Source organism: Balaenoptera physalus (genome assembly GCF_965194825.1).
Source record: "Balaenoptera physalus genome assembly, chromosome: 10".
NCBI lineage: Eukaryota > Metazoa > Chordata > Mammalia > Artiodactyla > Balaenopteridae > Balaenoptera > Balaenoptera physalus.
In genome coordinates, this window is record NC_138889.1 from 74,614,279 (window position 1) to 74,632,750 (window position 18,472).

Here is an 18,472-nt window from a genome sequence, read left to right on the forward strand (position 1 = left end):
CTGCGCGCAGCAACGAGACCCAATGCAGCCAAAAAAAAGGAATGAAGTGCTGATTCGTGTTACAACATGGTTATACCTTGAAAACAATGCTAAATGAAAAAAGCCAGACACAAAAGGCCACATGTTATATGATTTCATTTATATGAAATGTCCAGAATAGGTAAATCTATATAGACTGAAAGTAGATTAATGGTTGCCAGAGACCGAGAGAATAGGGGGAGTGGGGAGTGACTACTAATGGGTATGGGGGTTATTTTTAGAGTGATGAAAATGTTCTAAAATTGGATAATGGTGATAATTGCACAGCCTTGTGAATATACTAAAAACCACTGAATTGTACAATTGAAAAGGGTAAGTTTTATAGCATGTAAATTGTATCTCAAAAGAGCAAAAACAAAACATGTACCTACAGTGGGCATGAAGCATGAATGAGAAGTAAACTTTGTTGTCATAAAAAATAATTGTGGGAAGAGGAGGTAATTCATGGTTAGGGAAAGATTCTGTGGAGAAACAAACCATCCTTCTATTAGAGATTCATAATGCAGAGTAGCTGATCTGAAGTTCTGAAAGTCTCACGAATATGGAAACTTATTTAGCTTCATTGAGCCAGTATCTCCATTTCATTATAAAAAACATTTATTCACGACAATCATGTTGAACTAGTGTCCTAGAGAAGAGTGAATCTTGGTCTTGAGCATACGTATGTAGGGGGATCACCTGGATTGTTTGTTAAAACAGATTCTGGGTCCCCACCCCAGAGATTCTGATTTCAGAGGTCTTGGGTGCAGGCTGAAAATTTGCATTTCTGACAAGCTCCCAGATGATTTTATCCTTCAGGTTTGAGAACTAAACTGAGTAGCATCTTTATAGAATAGTCAAATCCTGTACCTTAAATGGGTGAATTTTATGGCATGTGAATTATATCTCAATAAAGATGCTAAAAAATTTGATATACTAGAAATAGCACTAGAATGTGGATTCTAGTGATTTTGTTAATGTAAGACAATGCTCTATGAGTGACTTGTTTCCATTAAAAATTTCTTCATCTATAAAATGAGTCACTGTTCTATGTACTACGTAGGGTTGTGGTGAAAATGAGGCAATGTACTCTTCCAAATTGTGTTCTGTAGATAAAAACATGTTACTTTAAAAAAAAAAGTCCATGGCCAGCTAAATTTGGGAGTCTCTAAATTAATAATGCATATTCCAGATTGATGGTCAGACCATTATTTTTGACTTGGATCCTAATATCACTCTCTCTACATAAAATCAATTAAGTATGAGCTTTTTATTCATTCTAATTCTTGTAGTAGATCCTCTGGAGCTACAAAGATCCTTATGAAGTAGAAACTGAATAAGCAAGGTTTGAATAATATTGCGGGACCAGCAATAGTTGTTCCTCTTTTGCTTCAACACTGTTACATCCTGCTTGATATTTTATTGACCTATTTATCTGAAAAATTATTGGCCAAACAGAATTTTAACATAAGACTATTGGCTATGATAAAATAATGTCTAGGAAGGTTAAGAGAATACTTGTAGCCAGTTATTTGTCTCTTTTAATCAATTTATGTTCATAGAGCAACTTATTTTCAAAATTCGATTGAAGCTAATTTAAATATTATATCCAGAAATAATTTTGGCTCTTTAGTATTTCAATAGAGAAAAAAATAAATAGTTTTCCTTTCTCCCTTTTTTTTAAAAAAAATTTATTTATTTATTTGGTTGTGCCGGGTCTTAGTTGCGGCAGGCGGGCTCCTTAGTTGCAGCTCGCCAGCTCCTTAGTTGCAGCATGTGGACTTCTTAGTTGCAGCATGCGAACTTCTGGTTGCGGCATGCATGTGGGATCTAGTTCCTTGACCAGGGATCAAACCCGGGCCCCCTGCATTGGGAGCGTGGAGTCTTAACCACTGTGCTACCAGGGAAGTCCCCCTTCTGCCTTTCTTAAACTTGGACTATTTATTTTAAAAAAAATTGAGTCCCTCATTACTGTCTTTATTTGAAGCTTTTATAATTAACCAAATGTTTTCTTATACGATATAAGCAGTTTAAACTTTAAAATTTTGTTTACTTGTCATTTTAATTTTAGCTGAAAAGCATTTCTTTCCGGATTTTCTTTAGTGATCTATTTTAAGCATTATTTTTGATGTTATAATCTATTTTTAACCCCTTTCCTAGAATTCTTTTGTTGAATTAAACTTCCTGAAATTAAATATATTATTAATGTGGCATTGGGAATGCATGTATATATAGTTTGAAAACATCTTTTCAGGACCTTAATATAATTGTACCTTTATTTCAGATGACGTGGAGGACCATCCTACTACAATATTGTTTTCTCTTGGTTACATGTATACTTACTGCTCTTGAAGCTGTGCCTATAGACATAGACAAGACAAAAGTAGAAAATGCTCAACCTGTGGACAGTGCAAAGATAGAACCACCAGTAAGTGAATGCTAAAGATAACCTTGTGGGAAGAATTTTAACTAAAATATTGCTAAGAATTTATTACTTATAAAATTGGACATTTAGGAACTATTTCTGAAATAGCAGTAAAAAGAGTATTGGATAAGCATATGTTCTTTAATATCAGACAAAGTTTTTTTAATGTAATTATATTAGATATATATATCTAATTAGTATATTAGATAGTGTATAGAAGAATTAATCATAATACATTTCCAATGTAGAGATAACCAACCAAGAAAACGTATTATATTCAGAGAAGAGACAGATAAGAATGAGGAGAGACAGGTGACAAGGGGGTAAAACCAATTAGTATATTGGTTAAGTATTCATTGTCTAAGCCATATAGAAAATCTACCTTTATGTAAGAGTAGAACATGACATTGGTTCTGATACAACTCTCTTCATTTGAGAAATACAGCTTTTAACTTTGACTGCCCAAACTATCAAAGTAGGTATGTCTCAATGCCATTTTGCGAGACGGTTTTTTTTTTTGTTTTTGTTTTTTTTAGGATTGAAATCTTTAGATACAGGAAAGGAAAAACTTTCAGAAGAGTTATTGTTTGTTTCTTAATTTGAAGGATACTGGACTTTATTATGATGAATACCTCAAGCAAGTGATTGATGTGCTGGAAACAGATAATCATTTCAGAGAAAAGCTCCAGAAAGCAGACATAGAGGAAATAAAGGTAAATGTAATTAAATAATTATTTAACAAACACTTGAGCATGCCAGACACTGAGCTAAGTATTGGGATTACAAAGATAAGACTCGGGACTTCCCTGGTGGCACAATGGTTAAGAATCCACCTGCCAGTGCAGGGGACACGGGTTCGAGCCCTGGTCTGGGAAGATCCCACATGCCACGGAGCAACTAAGCCCGTTTGCCACAACTACTGAGCCTGTGCTCTAGAGCCCGTGAGCCACAACTACTGAGCCCGCGTGCCACAACTACTGAAGCCCACGCACCTAGAGCCCGTCCTCCGCAGCAAGAGAAGCCACTGCAATGAGAAGCCCGTGCACCGCAAGGAAGAGTAGCCCCCGCTTGCTGCAACTAGAGAAAGCCCGCGCGTAGCAATGAAGACCCAACGCAACCAAAAATAAAAAATAAATAATTAAGACAAACAAACAAACAAAAAACAAAGACTCATTCTTAGCCCTTAAAGAACCCTCAAGGGAGACTAATATCCAGAAAACGATTACTAAGATAAATATACGCTGAGTGTATAATACATTTTGGAGATACAGAGGATGGACACCTAATTCAGTAGGAAGCAGTGGGGGAAAGTGGGAAGTCTTTCTTCCTGGTAGAGATTATGCCTGTGCTTAAATATGTGGCTGAGAAAAGGAGAAAGATTGGGAGACATGCTAGGCCAAGGTGCAAGGGAACAGAGACAGGAATATATAGGAACCTGGAAGGAGTAACTGTTGCTGGAACCTGGCCTGGGAAGTGGAGGCCATGACTGGCCAAAAGATGAGGTTGGAAAGAGTCATGGGCTAGATGACAGAGGGCCTTGTACATCATGGTAAGGGGCTTGAATCATGATGTGAGGACAGCAGGAAGCTATTCAAAGGTTTAGCACAGGTTTAGTTCTGGTGTTTTAATCAGGTCCAGATTAATAGAAGACGTAATGGGCCACATCTTATCTCAATAGGGGAGGTTTAATTATTTGCCTCTGTCCTAAGAACCCTATTTATTTGACATTATCCTAGCCCTATACATCTCCTTAGTACTCACAATAAAGAAAGGTTGTAAAAACCAAGATCTGACGTGAGAGATTCTTTTAAAGCCCACCCTTGAAGGGTAATGAATCCACTTAGTTGGGTTTATCTTAGCGTCAGCAGTAAAAAAAAATTTCCAATGATTTAATTTTAAAGTTTCAGTTATACCTCTCAAGATAGTTTTATTGGTTTGCTTATGTTATTTTTGTTTATCTGTTTTTAACTTTCCTAAAAAGTTATCTTACCTGGAACTTTTGTTTGAAGGAAACTTTCTGAATCAAACATACTTATTTTAGTCTCTGTCCCTGGTCTGGGCCCCTGTGAAAGTCTGACCCGCATTAGGTTGTGGCCACTATCAGAACCTGTGTGTGGCTTTTATTTATTTTATTATTTAAAAAAAATAAATTTATTTATTTATCATTTATTTTTGACTGTGTTGGGTCTTTGTTGCTGCACGTGGGCTTTCTCTAGTTGCCGTGAGCGGGAGCTACTCTTCGTTGCGATGTGTGGGCTTTACATTGCGGTGGCTTCTCTTGCTGCAGAGCATGGGCTCTAGGCACTCGGGCTTCAGTAGTTGTGGCACTCAGGCTCAATAGTTGTGGCTCACGGGCTCTAGAGCGCAGGCTCAGTAGCTGTGGCGCACGGCCTTAGTTGCTCCATGGCATGTGGGATCTTCCCAGACCAGGGCTCAAACCCATGTCCCCTGCATTGGCAGTTGGATTCTTAACCACTGCGCCACCAGGGAAATCCCTGTGTGTGGCTTTTAGTTCACAGCTGTCCTCTTGGAGACTGTGAATTTTTCTGGGAGAATGGTAACAGCCTTATGCCAATAATTCCCTTGAATTATCTTTTTTATTTTATTTTATTTTTTTGAATTATCTTTTTTTAATTGAAGTATATTTGACATACAGTATTATGTTAGTTTCATATGTACAACATAGTGATTTGACATTTGTATACATTGTGAAATGATCACCACAATAAGTCTAGTAACCATCTGTCACCATACAAATTTAATACAATATTATTGACTTCATTCCTCATGCTGTACATTACATCCCCATGACTTATTTATTTTATACCTAGAAGTTTGTATCTCTTGATCCCCTTCACCCATTTCACTCCTCCCCCAACCTCCCTCCACTCTGGCAACCACCAATTTGTTCTCTGTATCTATGAGTCTGTTTTTTGTTTGGTTTAGTTGGTTTGTTTGTTCTGTTTTTTTAGATTCCACATATGTCATGCGGTATTTGTTTTTCTCTGTCTGACTTATTTCACTTAGCATAATATCTACAGTCCCCTGAATTGTTTTGAGAATAATCTCGTGTTTCTTTGAAAAATTCATTTGAGCTGTGGAACTAATTTCCTGGGATGAATGATATTTAATGTAGAACTTTCAATGTCTCTTATTTACTTCAGTTAGGACTAAGAGCGTTATTTGGGGGCTAACAGACAATGTGGGTAATGGGAGTTACTATATAGAGATAATCAGGGAAAAGAAAACAACAAGCTTGCCTTCTTCAGTATAGGAGAATACTTTTATAACTGTCTCCCTTTCACAGTCAATTTCTATTTCCTGTGGGGTTGTGTGGGGGGAGACAAAATGAAGTAAGTTAAACAGTTGTTTAATGAAAAAGAAATTGAGTAAAAATAGACAATAAAAATCAAGCCAACAGAATCATTACAAACAGCTGAGCAAAGACTCCTGTCTCAGGAAAAACTGGAAAAAAAAGAGAAGTTGTCCTTTGTTGTCAGCTAAGCATTTTGAAAGGAGAATCATACTATGTTTCTTCACTTACCAAACACTGCTAACTGGGAAGATTATGGCTTCGCCCACACCACTTCCCTGAATGTACTTTTGTGAAGGATGTCAGTTGACTTCCTTATTTTTTTTTTTTAATTTAAAAAAATATTTATTTATTTATTTATTTATTTGACTGCACCGGGTCTTAGTTGCGGCAAGTGGGATCTTTAATTGCGACATGTGGGATCTTTAGTTACAGCATGCAGGATCTTTAGTTGCAGCATGAGGGACCTAGTTCCTTGACCAGGGATCGAACCCGGGTCCCATGCACTGGGAGCATGGAGTCTTAACCACTGGACCACTAGGGAAGTACCTGTCAGTGATTTCTTAATTGCCAGATCTAGTGAGCACCTTTTATTCCTCTTCTTACTGGACTCCTTTATTTTATCTCAGTGGTTCTCAGATTTTAAATTGTTAAAACAGATTTCTGGGCCCCACCTCCTGACTTTCTGATTCAGTAAGTCTAGGGCCTCCATAGCTAAAGTTCCCAGGTGATGCTGATGCTTTCACTTTGGGACCACACTTGAGGACTATTGTTTTATCTAATAATAATGACCATTCTCTCCTTGAAATGTACTACTCTTTTTGCTTCTGTAACAGCGTATTCTCTTAGCTCTCCTTCTCCCTCTCTGAACATTCTTTCTCGGTCTTGCTTGAGGCGTTTCTTTTCCTTCCCTTCCTCCCCCTTGACTCAGTCCTGAAGGGTCTGTGTGCCTGATTGCTAGTTAGACTTGCAGTTTCTGATTGAAAATGCATTTTTAAACAAGAGAAGGTAAACCACTAGCTATTTTGTCTCTTAAATTTTGGAACATGAATAGAATTACTCATCTATGAAAAAAAGTAATCAAAGGAGACAACCTAAAAAAGATGAATTTGAGAAGTTATTTATATATGGAATGACTAAAGCTTAAGGAGGCCACATTACTTTAAAAAAAACTTTATTGAAATATAATTCACATACCATAAAATTTGTCCCTTTAATGTATACAATTCAGTGGTTTTATTATATGTACAGAGTCATGTAACCATCGCCACTATCTAATTTTAGAACTATTTTATTTCCCCCCAGAAGGAACCCTGTACCCATTAAGCAATCACTCCCCCTTTCCTTTCTCTCCTCAGCCCGTGGCAACCATTAATCTACTTTCTATATCTGTGGATTTGCCTATTCTGGACATTTCATATAAATGGAATCATATAAAATTTGGCCTTTTGTGCCTGGCTTCTTTGACTTAGCGTAATGTTTTCAGTGTTCATCACGTTGTAGCATGTATCGGTGTATTCATTCCTTTTAATGGCTGAATAATATTCCACTGTATGGATATTCCATATTTTATCAATTCATCCGTTGATGGACATTTGGGTTATTTCTACTTTTTTGGCTCGTATGAATAATGGTGCTATGAACATTCATATTTAAGACTTTACGTGAGGACTTCCCTGGTGGCGCAGTGGTTAAGAATTCTCCTGCTAATGCAGGGGACGTGGGTTCGAGCCCTGGTCCGGGAAGATCCCACATGTTGCGGAGCACCTAAACCCGTGTGCCACAACTACTGAGCCTGTGCTCTGGAGCCAGTGAGCCACAACTACTGAGCCTGGGTGCCACAACTACTGAAACCCATGCTCCTAGAGCCCGTGCTCCACAACAAGAGAAGCCACCGCAATGAGAAGCTTGTGCACTGCAACAAAGAGTAGCCCCCGCTCACCGCAACTAGAGAAAGCCCGAGTGCAGCAACGAAGACCCAACACAGCCAAAAATAAAATATAAATAAATAAATTTATTTTTAAAAAAAGACTTTATGTGATATGTTTCAACTCTTTAGGTATATACCTAGGACTGGAATTGCGGGGTCATATGGTAACTGTGGGTTTAACTTTTTGAGGAACTGTCAAAATTGTTTTCCAAAGTGGCTGCACCATTTTACAATTTAAGTTACTTTTTGAGTTTCTTCTTTGTGCTTTAATTATGCTTCTCTAAATTATATGGTTTTTAGACATCTTGATTTTAGAGTCACAAATTGAATATCTTCTGAAAGAAATGCTGTTTGTAATATCAAATTTATCTAAAATAGTCAAAAGTATCACTACTTTATTATAACCCTATTTTTAATATATTGTCTTATCTAAAAATGCAATGGAATAGATAAAATTAATTTATTATTTTTGTTAACAGAGTGGGAGGCTAAGCAAAGAACTGGATTTAGTAAGTCACCATGTGAGGACAAAACTTGATGAACTGAAAAGGCAAGAAGTGGCAAGGTTAAGAATGCTGATTAAAGCTAAATTGGATTCCCTTCAAGGTAAGTGCTAAAGAAAAGGCAGGAAAATTCCAATATTTGGTTGTTAAGTTCAGTTTACAGACCATGTTCCTATAGTCAAAATTTAATGTTATATTGATTTGGCTTCTCTTATTTTTTAAAAAAATTTATTTATTTATTATTTATTTATTTATTTAGGCTGCGCCGGGTCTTAGTTGCGGCACTCAGGATCTTCATTGCGGCATGCGGACTTCTTAGTTGCGGCATGTATGTGGGATCTAGTTCCCTGACCAGGGATCAAACCCAGGCCCCCTGCATTGGGAGCATGGAGTCTTACCCATTGGACCACCAGGGGAGTCCCACCTTCTCTTAATTTTTAAAATTTAATTTTTTGAATAGGTTATATATTCACGTCATTCAAAAATCAAAATGATTAGCCTTAAACAATTATATCAATAAAAAGGAAGAATGAAAAATAATGAATTAAGCCACTGATATGAAAGAGGAAAAATAACGTCAAAGCAAACCAAAAGAAAGTAGAGAGAGAAAATCTAATTAGAACAATTTCCATAGATGAAATAGAACAATTGTCAGAGCTAGCTCCACAGAAACACCAGGTTCAGATAGTGCCAAAGGGAATTCCACCAAATCATTAAAGATCAGATTGTCAGTGCTATTTAAAGTATTCCAGAGCATAGATTAAGAAGGAAAGTTCCACACTCTTATTATGTGTTGATGCCAAAACCAAAATTATTGGACGTTAAAAGAATATTCTATCATAGCAAGTGGGTTTATTTCAGGAATGCGAGATTAACTTAATTTTAGGAAATCTAATACTGTAAATTATCATATGAATAGATATAAGAAGAAAGAAATTTTTGGTGTGACAAAAGAAATTGTAAAGTCAAAGGACAAATAATGAATCGGAATAAATCTTTGAAATTTGTATTTTTTTAAATTAAGACAATTTTTTTAGTGCAATATAAGGTTCACAGCAAGATTGAGGGTAAGGTACAGAGATTTCCCATACACCCCTGTCCCCAAACGTTCATAGCCTCACCCAATACCAACATCTCCCAACAGTGTGGTACATTTGTTACTATTGATGAACCTACACTGACCCATCATAATTACCCCAAATCCATAGTTTATATTAGAGTTCACTCTTGGTGTTATACATTCTATGGGTTTAGGCAAATTTATAATGACATGTATCAACTGTTATAGTATCATACAGAGTAGTTTCACTGCCCTAAAAATCCTCTGTGCTCTGCCTATTCATCTTTCTATATTCTTTTAATTTTAGACTATGAGAAGATTAAATAGCTATGAAGCAGAGTTTTTGAAATGTGAAGATATCTTAAAGAAAGTAATCTCATTGTTCATATGATCATCTCCATATATTCAGAAAAGGCATTTGACAAAAATTAACACCCCTTCTTAATTTTAAAAAAGTAATAAAATAGTAATCAATAGATACTTCTGTAACATGATCAGATATGTCCAACTCAGCTACACATTGGGGAAACACAAATATATTTTCTCACTAAAATCAGAAACAAAACAATGATGCTCACTGTCACCACTACTAATTAATATTGTTTTGGAGGTACTAGCCAAAGCAATTATACAAATGAAAAAATTGGAGGTAAAATAATTGGAAAGTAGGGGATAAAACCATCTCTATTTGCAGGTAATATAATTATTCACTTGGAAAACCCAAAGAACTTGTCTGAAAAACTTAGTATATACAAAAGGAAAATTCAACAAGGTAAACAATATACAGAAATCAGTGTTTTTCATATGTACAAACAACAGCCAATTAGGAGATACAATGGAAGAAAAGACTCCATTTATGATACCAACAAAGATAAAACACCCAGAATAAACCTATTAAGAAATGTGCAAAACTTACAGATAAAAACTTTAAAATGCTCCTGAAGGACATGAAAGTAGACTTGAAAAAAGGGGAAGACATAACATCTTTTTGATACAAAGCCTCAACATTATGAACATGTCAGTTCTTCTTAGATTAATTTACAAATTTAACATGATCCAAATAAAAAGATGTACTTTTTTCCCCTGGTACTAGCCAAGTTAATTTTAAAGTTCATATGAGAAGGGAAATGAGCAAGAAAAGCGATGTGCCTCTGAAGAAGAACAAAGAAGAAGGACTAGATATATTAGATATTAAAATATATCACTAAGCCTCAGACGTTAGAACGTTATGGTTTTGTTATGTAAGTAGAAAGACCAGTGGAACAAAATAGAAATTCCAGAAATAAAATTAAATACATATGGAATTTAGTTTGAATTAAAGGTGGTATCTCATTATTAGTGAGATAAAGATTTAAAAAAAAATAAGTAGTCTTAATAGAGTTGGATAGCCATTTGGAAAAAGGTACAGTTAGATTTATATCTCATATACATCAGAATAAGTGCTTATATAAATCAAAGATTTAAGTGTAGAAAATAAAACCATAAAAGCAACAGTTGACAACATAAGTGAATTCCTTTATTGTCTTGGAATGGCCTTTCTAATTATGAATCAAAATCCAAGGGCCAGCTTTGGCAAGTGGGAGACCCTTCAGGCTGGCTCCTGTGTCCTTGTAACATGCCCCCATAGGTTGGTTATCTGGGTGGTTCGTTGTCATCAATAAATATCTGAATACTTACTAAGGGTGGAATAGCAGTTCTTAAACTTCAGATTGCATAAAAATCACCTTAGGGAGCTAGTTAAAAATGCAGATTACTGGATCTCACCTCCAGATACTCTGATTCTAGGGATGAGTAATCTGCATTTTATCTTTTTATTTTTTAAAAATAGTTTTTTATTATTTATTTATTTATTTTTATTTTGGCTGTGCCGGGTCTTAGTTGCAGCACGCGGGCTTCTTAGTTGCTGCATGCGAACTCTTAGTTGTAGCATGCATGCAGGATCTAGTTCCCCGACCAGGGATCGAACCTGGGCCCCCGCATTGGGAGCACGGAGTCTTACCCACTGGACCACCAGGGAAGTTCGTGCATTTTAAACACGTACCTCTGGTCAATGGATCATATTGGAGAAGTTGTGTAGAGCAGTAAACTCTCTGCTGGTGAATAGACTTAGAAAACAAGTACCAAATACTCTTTATCCTGAAACTAAGGATATCAATGAGAGGTGAATTAACTCATACCATCCTACTTCAGCTGGTCAGACACACAAGGTAATTCCATCCTTGAAGCCAGGCCTAAGGTGGTTTGAGATTTCTTTGCCCTTAGACAACTTCCATCCCCTTAATCTTGGCAATATTTTCTTTATTCCAAGACAGGGGCTGAATTTCATTATCTAAAGGAAACTGTTTTATATGCTTAGAAAAGTTATGAGTATTTTCTCATTGATTCAAAATTTATGAATTAAAATTTCTGATAATTTGAAGAAGGGCTTAAAGTGTCTTAATTTTGCGGGGTTGTGTGTGTAATTTTTAAAGTAGGCAATACATTCACATGGTTTAAAAAAAGAAAGTGTAAGAAAGTATATAGCAAAAAGTTCCCTGATATTTTTGTACTTTATCAGTTCCCACTGCCCCCTAATACTATCCTTCCTGAGTTTCTTTACTCATATATAAACAAATACAAATAAAAGTTCTTATTTTTCCTCTCTTTTATACAAAAGATACATGCAATACACGTTTGTAGCTTGTATTTTTCCTTTACTAATATATTTTGGAGATCTTTCTGTATTAGTACATAGAGACCATCATTTTTTTTTCAGCAACTGCGTAGATTTCCCTTATATAGGTATACCATAATTTATTTACCAGACCCCTCCCTGTTGATGGATATTTGGGTTATTTCTAGTGAACACTCTTGTACACATACCACTATGTATCCATGTAAGATTATCTGTAGGATAAGTTCCCCACAATGAAACTGTTAAACCAAAGGATATATGTATTTGTAATTTTGGTAGACACTGCCACCTCCACGGAGGGTGATCAATACCCATTCCCACCAGCAATAATTTCTCACAGCCTTGCTAATTATAAGTATCATCAAACTTTAGGAGTTTTGCCACTCTGTTAGATGGTATAATTGTGCAGGTTTATTATGTATTTCTCTTATTTTGAGTGAGGCTAAGTGTCTTTTCATATATTTCAGTGACGGGTCGTATCCTTTAGGGCTAGGTTTTGTAACAGATCTTTTCTTCATAAGTAAAACTTCTAGTACAGGGCCATACTGAGAATTCAGTGAAAGCTTAGTTGAACTAAATTTCGCTGTTTCTTACTTTCTGGCATAACAATATATTCCAGGCTCATCTTGTACTTTATACCCTGCCCTAGCCCTGGAATTAGCCATTTCTCTGAGGATTCCTGGTTTTTAATTTTAGTGCAAAATGATGTTACAGACCAAGAGATGGCACTAGGTGTGCTCAATACTCCTGGGATATATTTTCTTCTTGACACTTCCATAGGACAGAGATAGGAAATACATGCATGTCTATACACATATGCATGCACACACATATATATAAATATATATTCATACACATGCATGTACGTGTGAAACATACATGCATATATGTGTACACATTATATATGTATGTTTTAGAAATAATAAGTTCACACAGTTAGCACTAATTCCCATCCCTTTCCCCAAGTTTCTTTCTTGCCTTCCATGATTTTCATGTTTGTATGTTCTTTTTTCCTAAGTGAGAACCCTGACTTCTAACAAATCAACACATGTACATGTTTTGCTCAGTTCTATAATACAACTGAAATCGTCCAGAATCGCTTCACTCATTCAACTACAATACACTGTAGCTTGTTTTTTTTTTTGTAAGTTCTTTGCAAAGAAAATGATGTTTCTTTAAAAATCAGTCATAATCAGGGACTTCCCTGGCGGTCCAGTGGTTAAGACTCTGTGCTTCCAGTGTAGGGGGCGAGGGTTCGATCCCTGGTGGGGGAACTAAGATCCCACATGCTGTGCTGTGCAGCCAAAAAAAAAAGTCATAATCAAATGAATTTACTGAATTAGATTTTTATTGTTCCATAAAGGATTAATTGGAGCAGCATACAAATAGTTCCTTCATATAAATTTTAGAGCAATTCTTTTTAGAAATTCTTCTTAGGACTTCCCTGGTGGTCCAGTGGGTAAGACTCTGTTCTCCCAGTGCAGGGGGCCCGGGTTCGATCCCTGGTCGGGAAACTAGATCCTGCATGCATGCCACAGCTAAGAAGTCCGCATGTCTCAACTAAGTAGTCTGCATGCCACAACTAAGAAGCCCACATGCCTCAAGTAAGCATCCGCATGCCGCAACAAAGAAGTCCACATGCTGCAAATAAAAGATCCCACATGCTGCAATTAAGACCAGGTGCAGCCAAAAAAAAAAAAATTCTTATAAAAAAAAAAGAAAGAAATTCTTCTTAGACCTTTGGTGAGGGTAGTATATTAGAGTTTATCTAATTAAAAGTAGGAAATTTGGTACTTTTACAATAATGAAAAAGTTTTTACTGTAAATTATACTGCTAGCTAACTAGTCTTTCTTGAAATAACATTAAAATGTACACATTAAATTGTATTCCATTCTAGATTCAAGGGCATTACCTTTGCCTAGAATAACAATATGTACGATATTCTAAAAGAAAATATGAACTTTTAAATCTAAAACTTTGAATTTTCTTATAAAATCCTATAGGAATTAATATGAATGCTTATTCTTCTTTTTAAAGGAAATCACCACATCAATTTTAAATTTATTTATTTATTTATTTATGGCTGTGTTGGGTCTTCGTTTCTGTGCGAGGGCTTTCTCTAGTTGTGGCAAGCGGGGGCCACTCTTCATCGCGGTGCATGGGCCTCTCACTATCGCGGCCTCTCTTATTGCGGAGCACAGGCTCCAGACGCGCAGGCTCAGTAATTGTGGCTCACAGGCCCAGTTGCTCTGTGGCATGTGGGATCTTCCCAGACCAGGGCTTGAACCCGTGTCCCCTGCATTGGCAGTCAGATTCTCAACCACTGCGCCACCAGGGAAGCCCCCTGAATGCTTATTCTTATGTATTATTTATATTAATGTTTCTAGCGTCTAATAATTTATTGTTTACAGTTTTCTCATTTTCTTTCAGATACAGGCATAGACCACCACGCTCTTCTAAAACAATTTGATCATCTAAATCACCTGAATCCTGAGAAGTTTGAATCTACAGATTTAGATATGCTAATCAAAGCGGTGAGACTCATTTCAAAATGTGTTATCTTTGTTGTGCCTTTGAGGTTTTGTAATTTGACAAGTAAATTCCAGAAAGTGGTAGTATAACTTTTACATACTCTCTAGAATATCTTTAAAGGGAGATAGCTTAACCCTTATTAGTATAGATAATAATGTGGACATACAGGTCTGTAATCCCTTGCCAACAATTCCAAAATCCAAAATACTATAAAAATGGAAACCTGGCTTGAATTATAGTAAGGCTATTTATAGGTTTTATTTAGCTTACTTAGTGTGAGTATTTATAGATTTTGATAAGGAAGTACTTATCTGTTTGGTTACAGACTCTTCAGGGGTGTAATATGATATGGCATATATGCCATATGTCTTTTCTAAAATCTAGAAAATTCTTAGACACATCCTGCCTCAGGGATTTTAGATTATAATTTGTAGACCTCTCATGTACTGTATGAAGTTAGCAAATTAGATGTTCTAGCCTGGGTGTTACTAGATTTAGTTAAGTCGTTAGGAACTGTTCTAGTTCTCTATACTGTACAGATTTGATACAGTCCCTTCCTTTTTCTTCTTTTAAAAATAAATTTATATGTTACTTGCTTATGAGGAACTTCCTAAAGTTGAAGCTAGCTTTGAACTTTTAGTTTCTTTGAATGCCTACATCTCTGAGAATAATAATGACTAAAATAGAAGGGTAAAATTTAAAACAGAAGTCAAATATGTTTTGGCCCTCCTATGCTACCTTCTGTTAGAGAGTATGCTATATGCAAGAAAGCCTTTGTTTATATTTTTCAAGCACATCTTCTTATTTAATTTAAATATTGCATTATAGGCTACAAGTGATCTGGAACACTATGATAAGGCTCGACATGAAGAATTTAAAAAATATGAAATGATGAAGGAACATGAAAGGAGAGAATATTTAAAAACACTGAATGAAGAAAAGAGAAAAGAACAAGAGTCTAAATTTGAAGAAATGAAGAGAAAGCATGAAAATCATCCCAAAGTTAATCATCCAGTAAGGATTATGACTTTGTAAAACCATAGTTAGATGAAGATACTTCTTTGTGCCAGATAGAAGAATTTTATAAGTTATTAGTACTTAAAATCTTGATTCTTAATTCTGCAAAGTTTTTCAGTTTTATATTTTATTTTGAGCCTATATACATAGATTATAGTTTGTTTTGAGTGGTTTTTTAAAAATTGATTCACAGGGAAGCAAAGATCAACTAAAAGAAGTGTGGGAAGAGGCTGATGGATTGGATCCTAATGACTTTGACCCCAAGACATTTTTCAAATTACATGGTAACAGATTTGATACAATATTAATATTTATATCTTTTGTTTGAAAAATTATAGATGCTTTACTCTTAATTGATTTCTGCCAAGGTTTGCTAATCGAGTCCTATTGATAGTAAACATTTAGAGTTTTCCTCTAGGGTAGTATAGTAGTCTTTATTGCTGGTCTGCAGTATAAAATATTTTAGGTCAGTAGCTATGTCTTTATACTTGCTTTTACTTTTGAGTCATTATATGACTTATTACAAGTTTCTCTGTAAAATGAAGGCATTTCTGTGTCTAGCTAGGTTATATCTAATGGACTTTATGCTGTAATATTAAAATTTACTTTTAGTCTTATAGCATATTGCTTCACTTTATATTTTTGGAAAAAATGGTTAATATATATATTTTTCTAAATAACTATGATGAATTATGAATAAGTAGTGAATTGTTATCAGTTGGACTGATCTGAGGCTTCATAAAAAAGAAAGACACCTTTTTCTGTAGCATGTTGATGCTTAATGTTAAGTAATACTTTTGCAAACCATTTGTAATTAGTTATATTTTAACTATCAATTTTCTAAGGCATTAAAATCAGTTTTTGCATTTGTAACTTTTAAACTTTAGATGTCAATAGTGATGGCTTCCTAGATGAACAAGAATTAGAAGCCCTATTTACTAAAGAGGTAAATGAGTTCATTAAATATTCAGTGGTTTTGCTCTGTCTTTTTTCCTTCTATTATCTTCCTTTCTTTTATGTTGGTTTTAAATTTTTCTTTTTAGTTGGAGAAAGTATATGACCCCAAAAATGAAGAGGATGATATGGTAGAAATGGAGGAAGAAAGGCTTAGAATGAGGGAACATGTAATGAATGAGGTATGTTTGAAAAGTTTATCTGTTACTTCTGTGGATTTTTCAAGTTCTTGCAATAAATCTTATTGTAAAATGGAAAATAAATATACATAATAGATATTTAATTGGATTTTGCATTTTTGATCCAGAACAGTCAGTAGGTTCCCTTAGTGTAAATAAAATTATTTTGTAACTGCTTTAAAATATTTTAAAATATTAAGATGCTGCTGCATATAAAAGAATGCTGTAAAACATTCTTTTAGAAGTAAAAAATAATGTAGTCCATTATTTGATATTTTAAATGCTGTATTAGTTTTTGCTAAGAAATTAAAAAACTCAATACCTTAATGGTTTATAACAACACGTATTTATTTCTTGTTCACATTATTAAGCTGAAAACTCTGAAATAGCTATCATAGGCAGGGTAACTTAAGCCCACTTTTTTGTTGTTTTGTTTTGTTTTGTTTGTTTATTTGTTTTTGGCTGCACCACGTGGCTTGTGGGATCAGCTTGTGGGATCTTAGTTCCCTGACCAGGGATCGAACCAGGGCCCTTGGCAGTGAAAGCATAGAGTCCTAACCACTGGACCACCAGGGAATTCCCCAAGCCCACTGTTTTGCTTCAGTGATTTTCACCTGATATTTGAGCTATTCATGGTAAATTGGGATTTTTGTTGAGTGCTGTCTTCCAAGTAACAAATGAATTTCTTTGGCCATCACAGAGTTCACTTTTGTAACTGAATTTGCCATAGTCTATAAGAGCCATTAAACACGGTTTGGAAAGGTTGTCAACTTTAGCTTTGATTTAGTTAGTTGTTTGTTTTTAGGAAAACAATGTTGGGAGCATTTTAACTTAAACTCCTTTACTCTTGGCTAAAACAGTTTTCTTTCTGGAAAGATTGTTTTTCTTGCCCAAGCACTTGGCTTTGAAAGGAGGTATGGTGAGTAAGGAAAACAATACTAGTCTACCCAGTCATATCAGCAGACTCAAACTTGGTGATCTTTGGGGGTATCAGTTATTTTCAAATTTGAATTATATAGAAGAGAAAGTTATCTATTTTCTGATTCTAGGATAATGTTGAGTGTCCTGTTTTGATTTTTTTTCCCTCAGTTTCTATGGATGTTAGGCTAGCCCTAATTGCTGTATGCTTATGTAGTAGCATCTATTAGAAGAATTTCTAGTATCTAAATAATGTGAAAGAGTTATTTTATTTTACATGTACATTTTCCTTTAATCAGGTTGATACTAACAAAGACCGATTGGTGACTCTAGAAGAGTTTTTGAAAGCTACAGAAAAAAAGGAATTCTTGGAGCCAGATAGCTGGGAGGTAATAGAACCTACGTGAAATGGGATGTATGGTTCAAGAAATTCTACATCAGTCTATTCTGCTTTTAACTTTTATTCGCCATTATGTTTGCATGTATAGTTTTACCATCTTGGCTTTTCATATAAAATGTCACTATAAAATAATGAACTTGATTTCTTGCAAAGCTGGGACAATTGATCTCTATTGGTAATCACATTGCATGTAATTATATCTTTCTAAAATCGTACTTTTTTTACGTGTAAAATAATGTTCATTCTTGAAAATTAAAAATATGGATACAGTTAAAGTATGAATTAGAGGTTACATGTAATTCTACCATCTGGAGGTAGACACTTAAATTATGCATTGTGTTATGCCAGTTTGGAAATCGTTTGTATATTTAGTATATGCATATATAGCATATAGTGAATAAATAGTGTACTGTCCCATTTTTAGCTTACATATACACATAAATTCATATCTATATATTTTTTTAAATGGCTTCATATATTCTCTATATAAATGACTTTGTATGTTTGTGAAATTCTGTTTTTTTAAAATATAACAATATTTCATGAAC

At 35.0% G+C, this 18,472-nt stretch overlaps 1 protein-coding gene across 5 annotated transcripts in view; it reads left to right on the top strand.

Annotated features, from left to right (window-relative positions):
• NUCB2 (nucleobindin 2) overlaps positions 1–18,472 on the top strand; it is a 58,817-nt gene that overhangs the window by 13,946 nt on the left and 26,399 nt on the right. For all 5 annotated transcript variants that reach the window (XR_014267919.1, XM_082476554.1, XM_082476556.1 and 2 more), the window contains 9 exons: positions 2,303–2,446; positions 3,049–3,156; positions 8,166–8,292; positions 14,355–14,458; positions 15,285–15,470; positions 15,667–15,757; positions 16,361–16,419; positions 16,517–16,609; positions 17,824–17,913. Coding sequence is in view for 4 of the 5 variants with exons in the window: in XM_082476554.1 (XP_082332680.1) it covers positions 2,303–2,446; positions 3,049–3,156; positions 8,166–8,292; positions 14,355–14,458; positions 15,285–15,470; positions 15,667–15,757; positions 16,361–16,419; positions 16,517–16,609; positions 17,824–17,913 (1,002 nt within the window). In the remaining variant the exon portion in view is untranslated. The remainder of the gene's footprint in view (positions 1–2,302; positions 2,447–3,048; positions 3,157–8,165; positions 8,293–14,354; positions 14,459–15,284; positions 15,471–15,666; positions 15,758–16,360; positions 16,420–16,516; positions 16,610–17,823; positions 17,914–18,472) is intronic.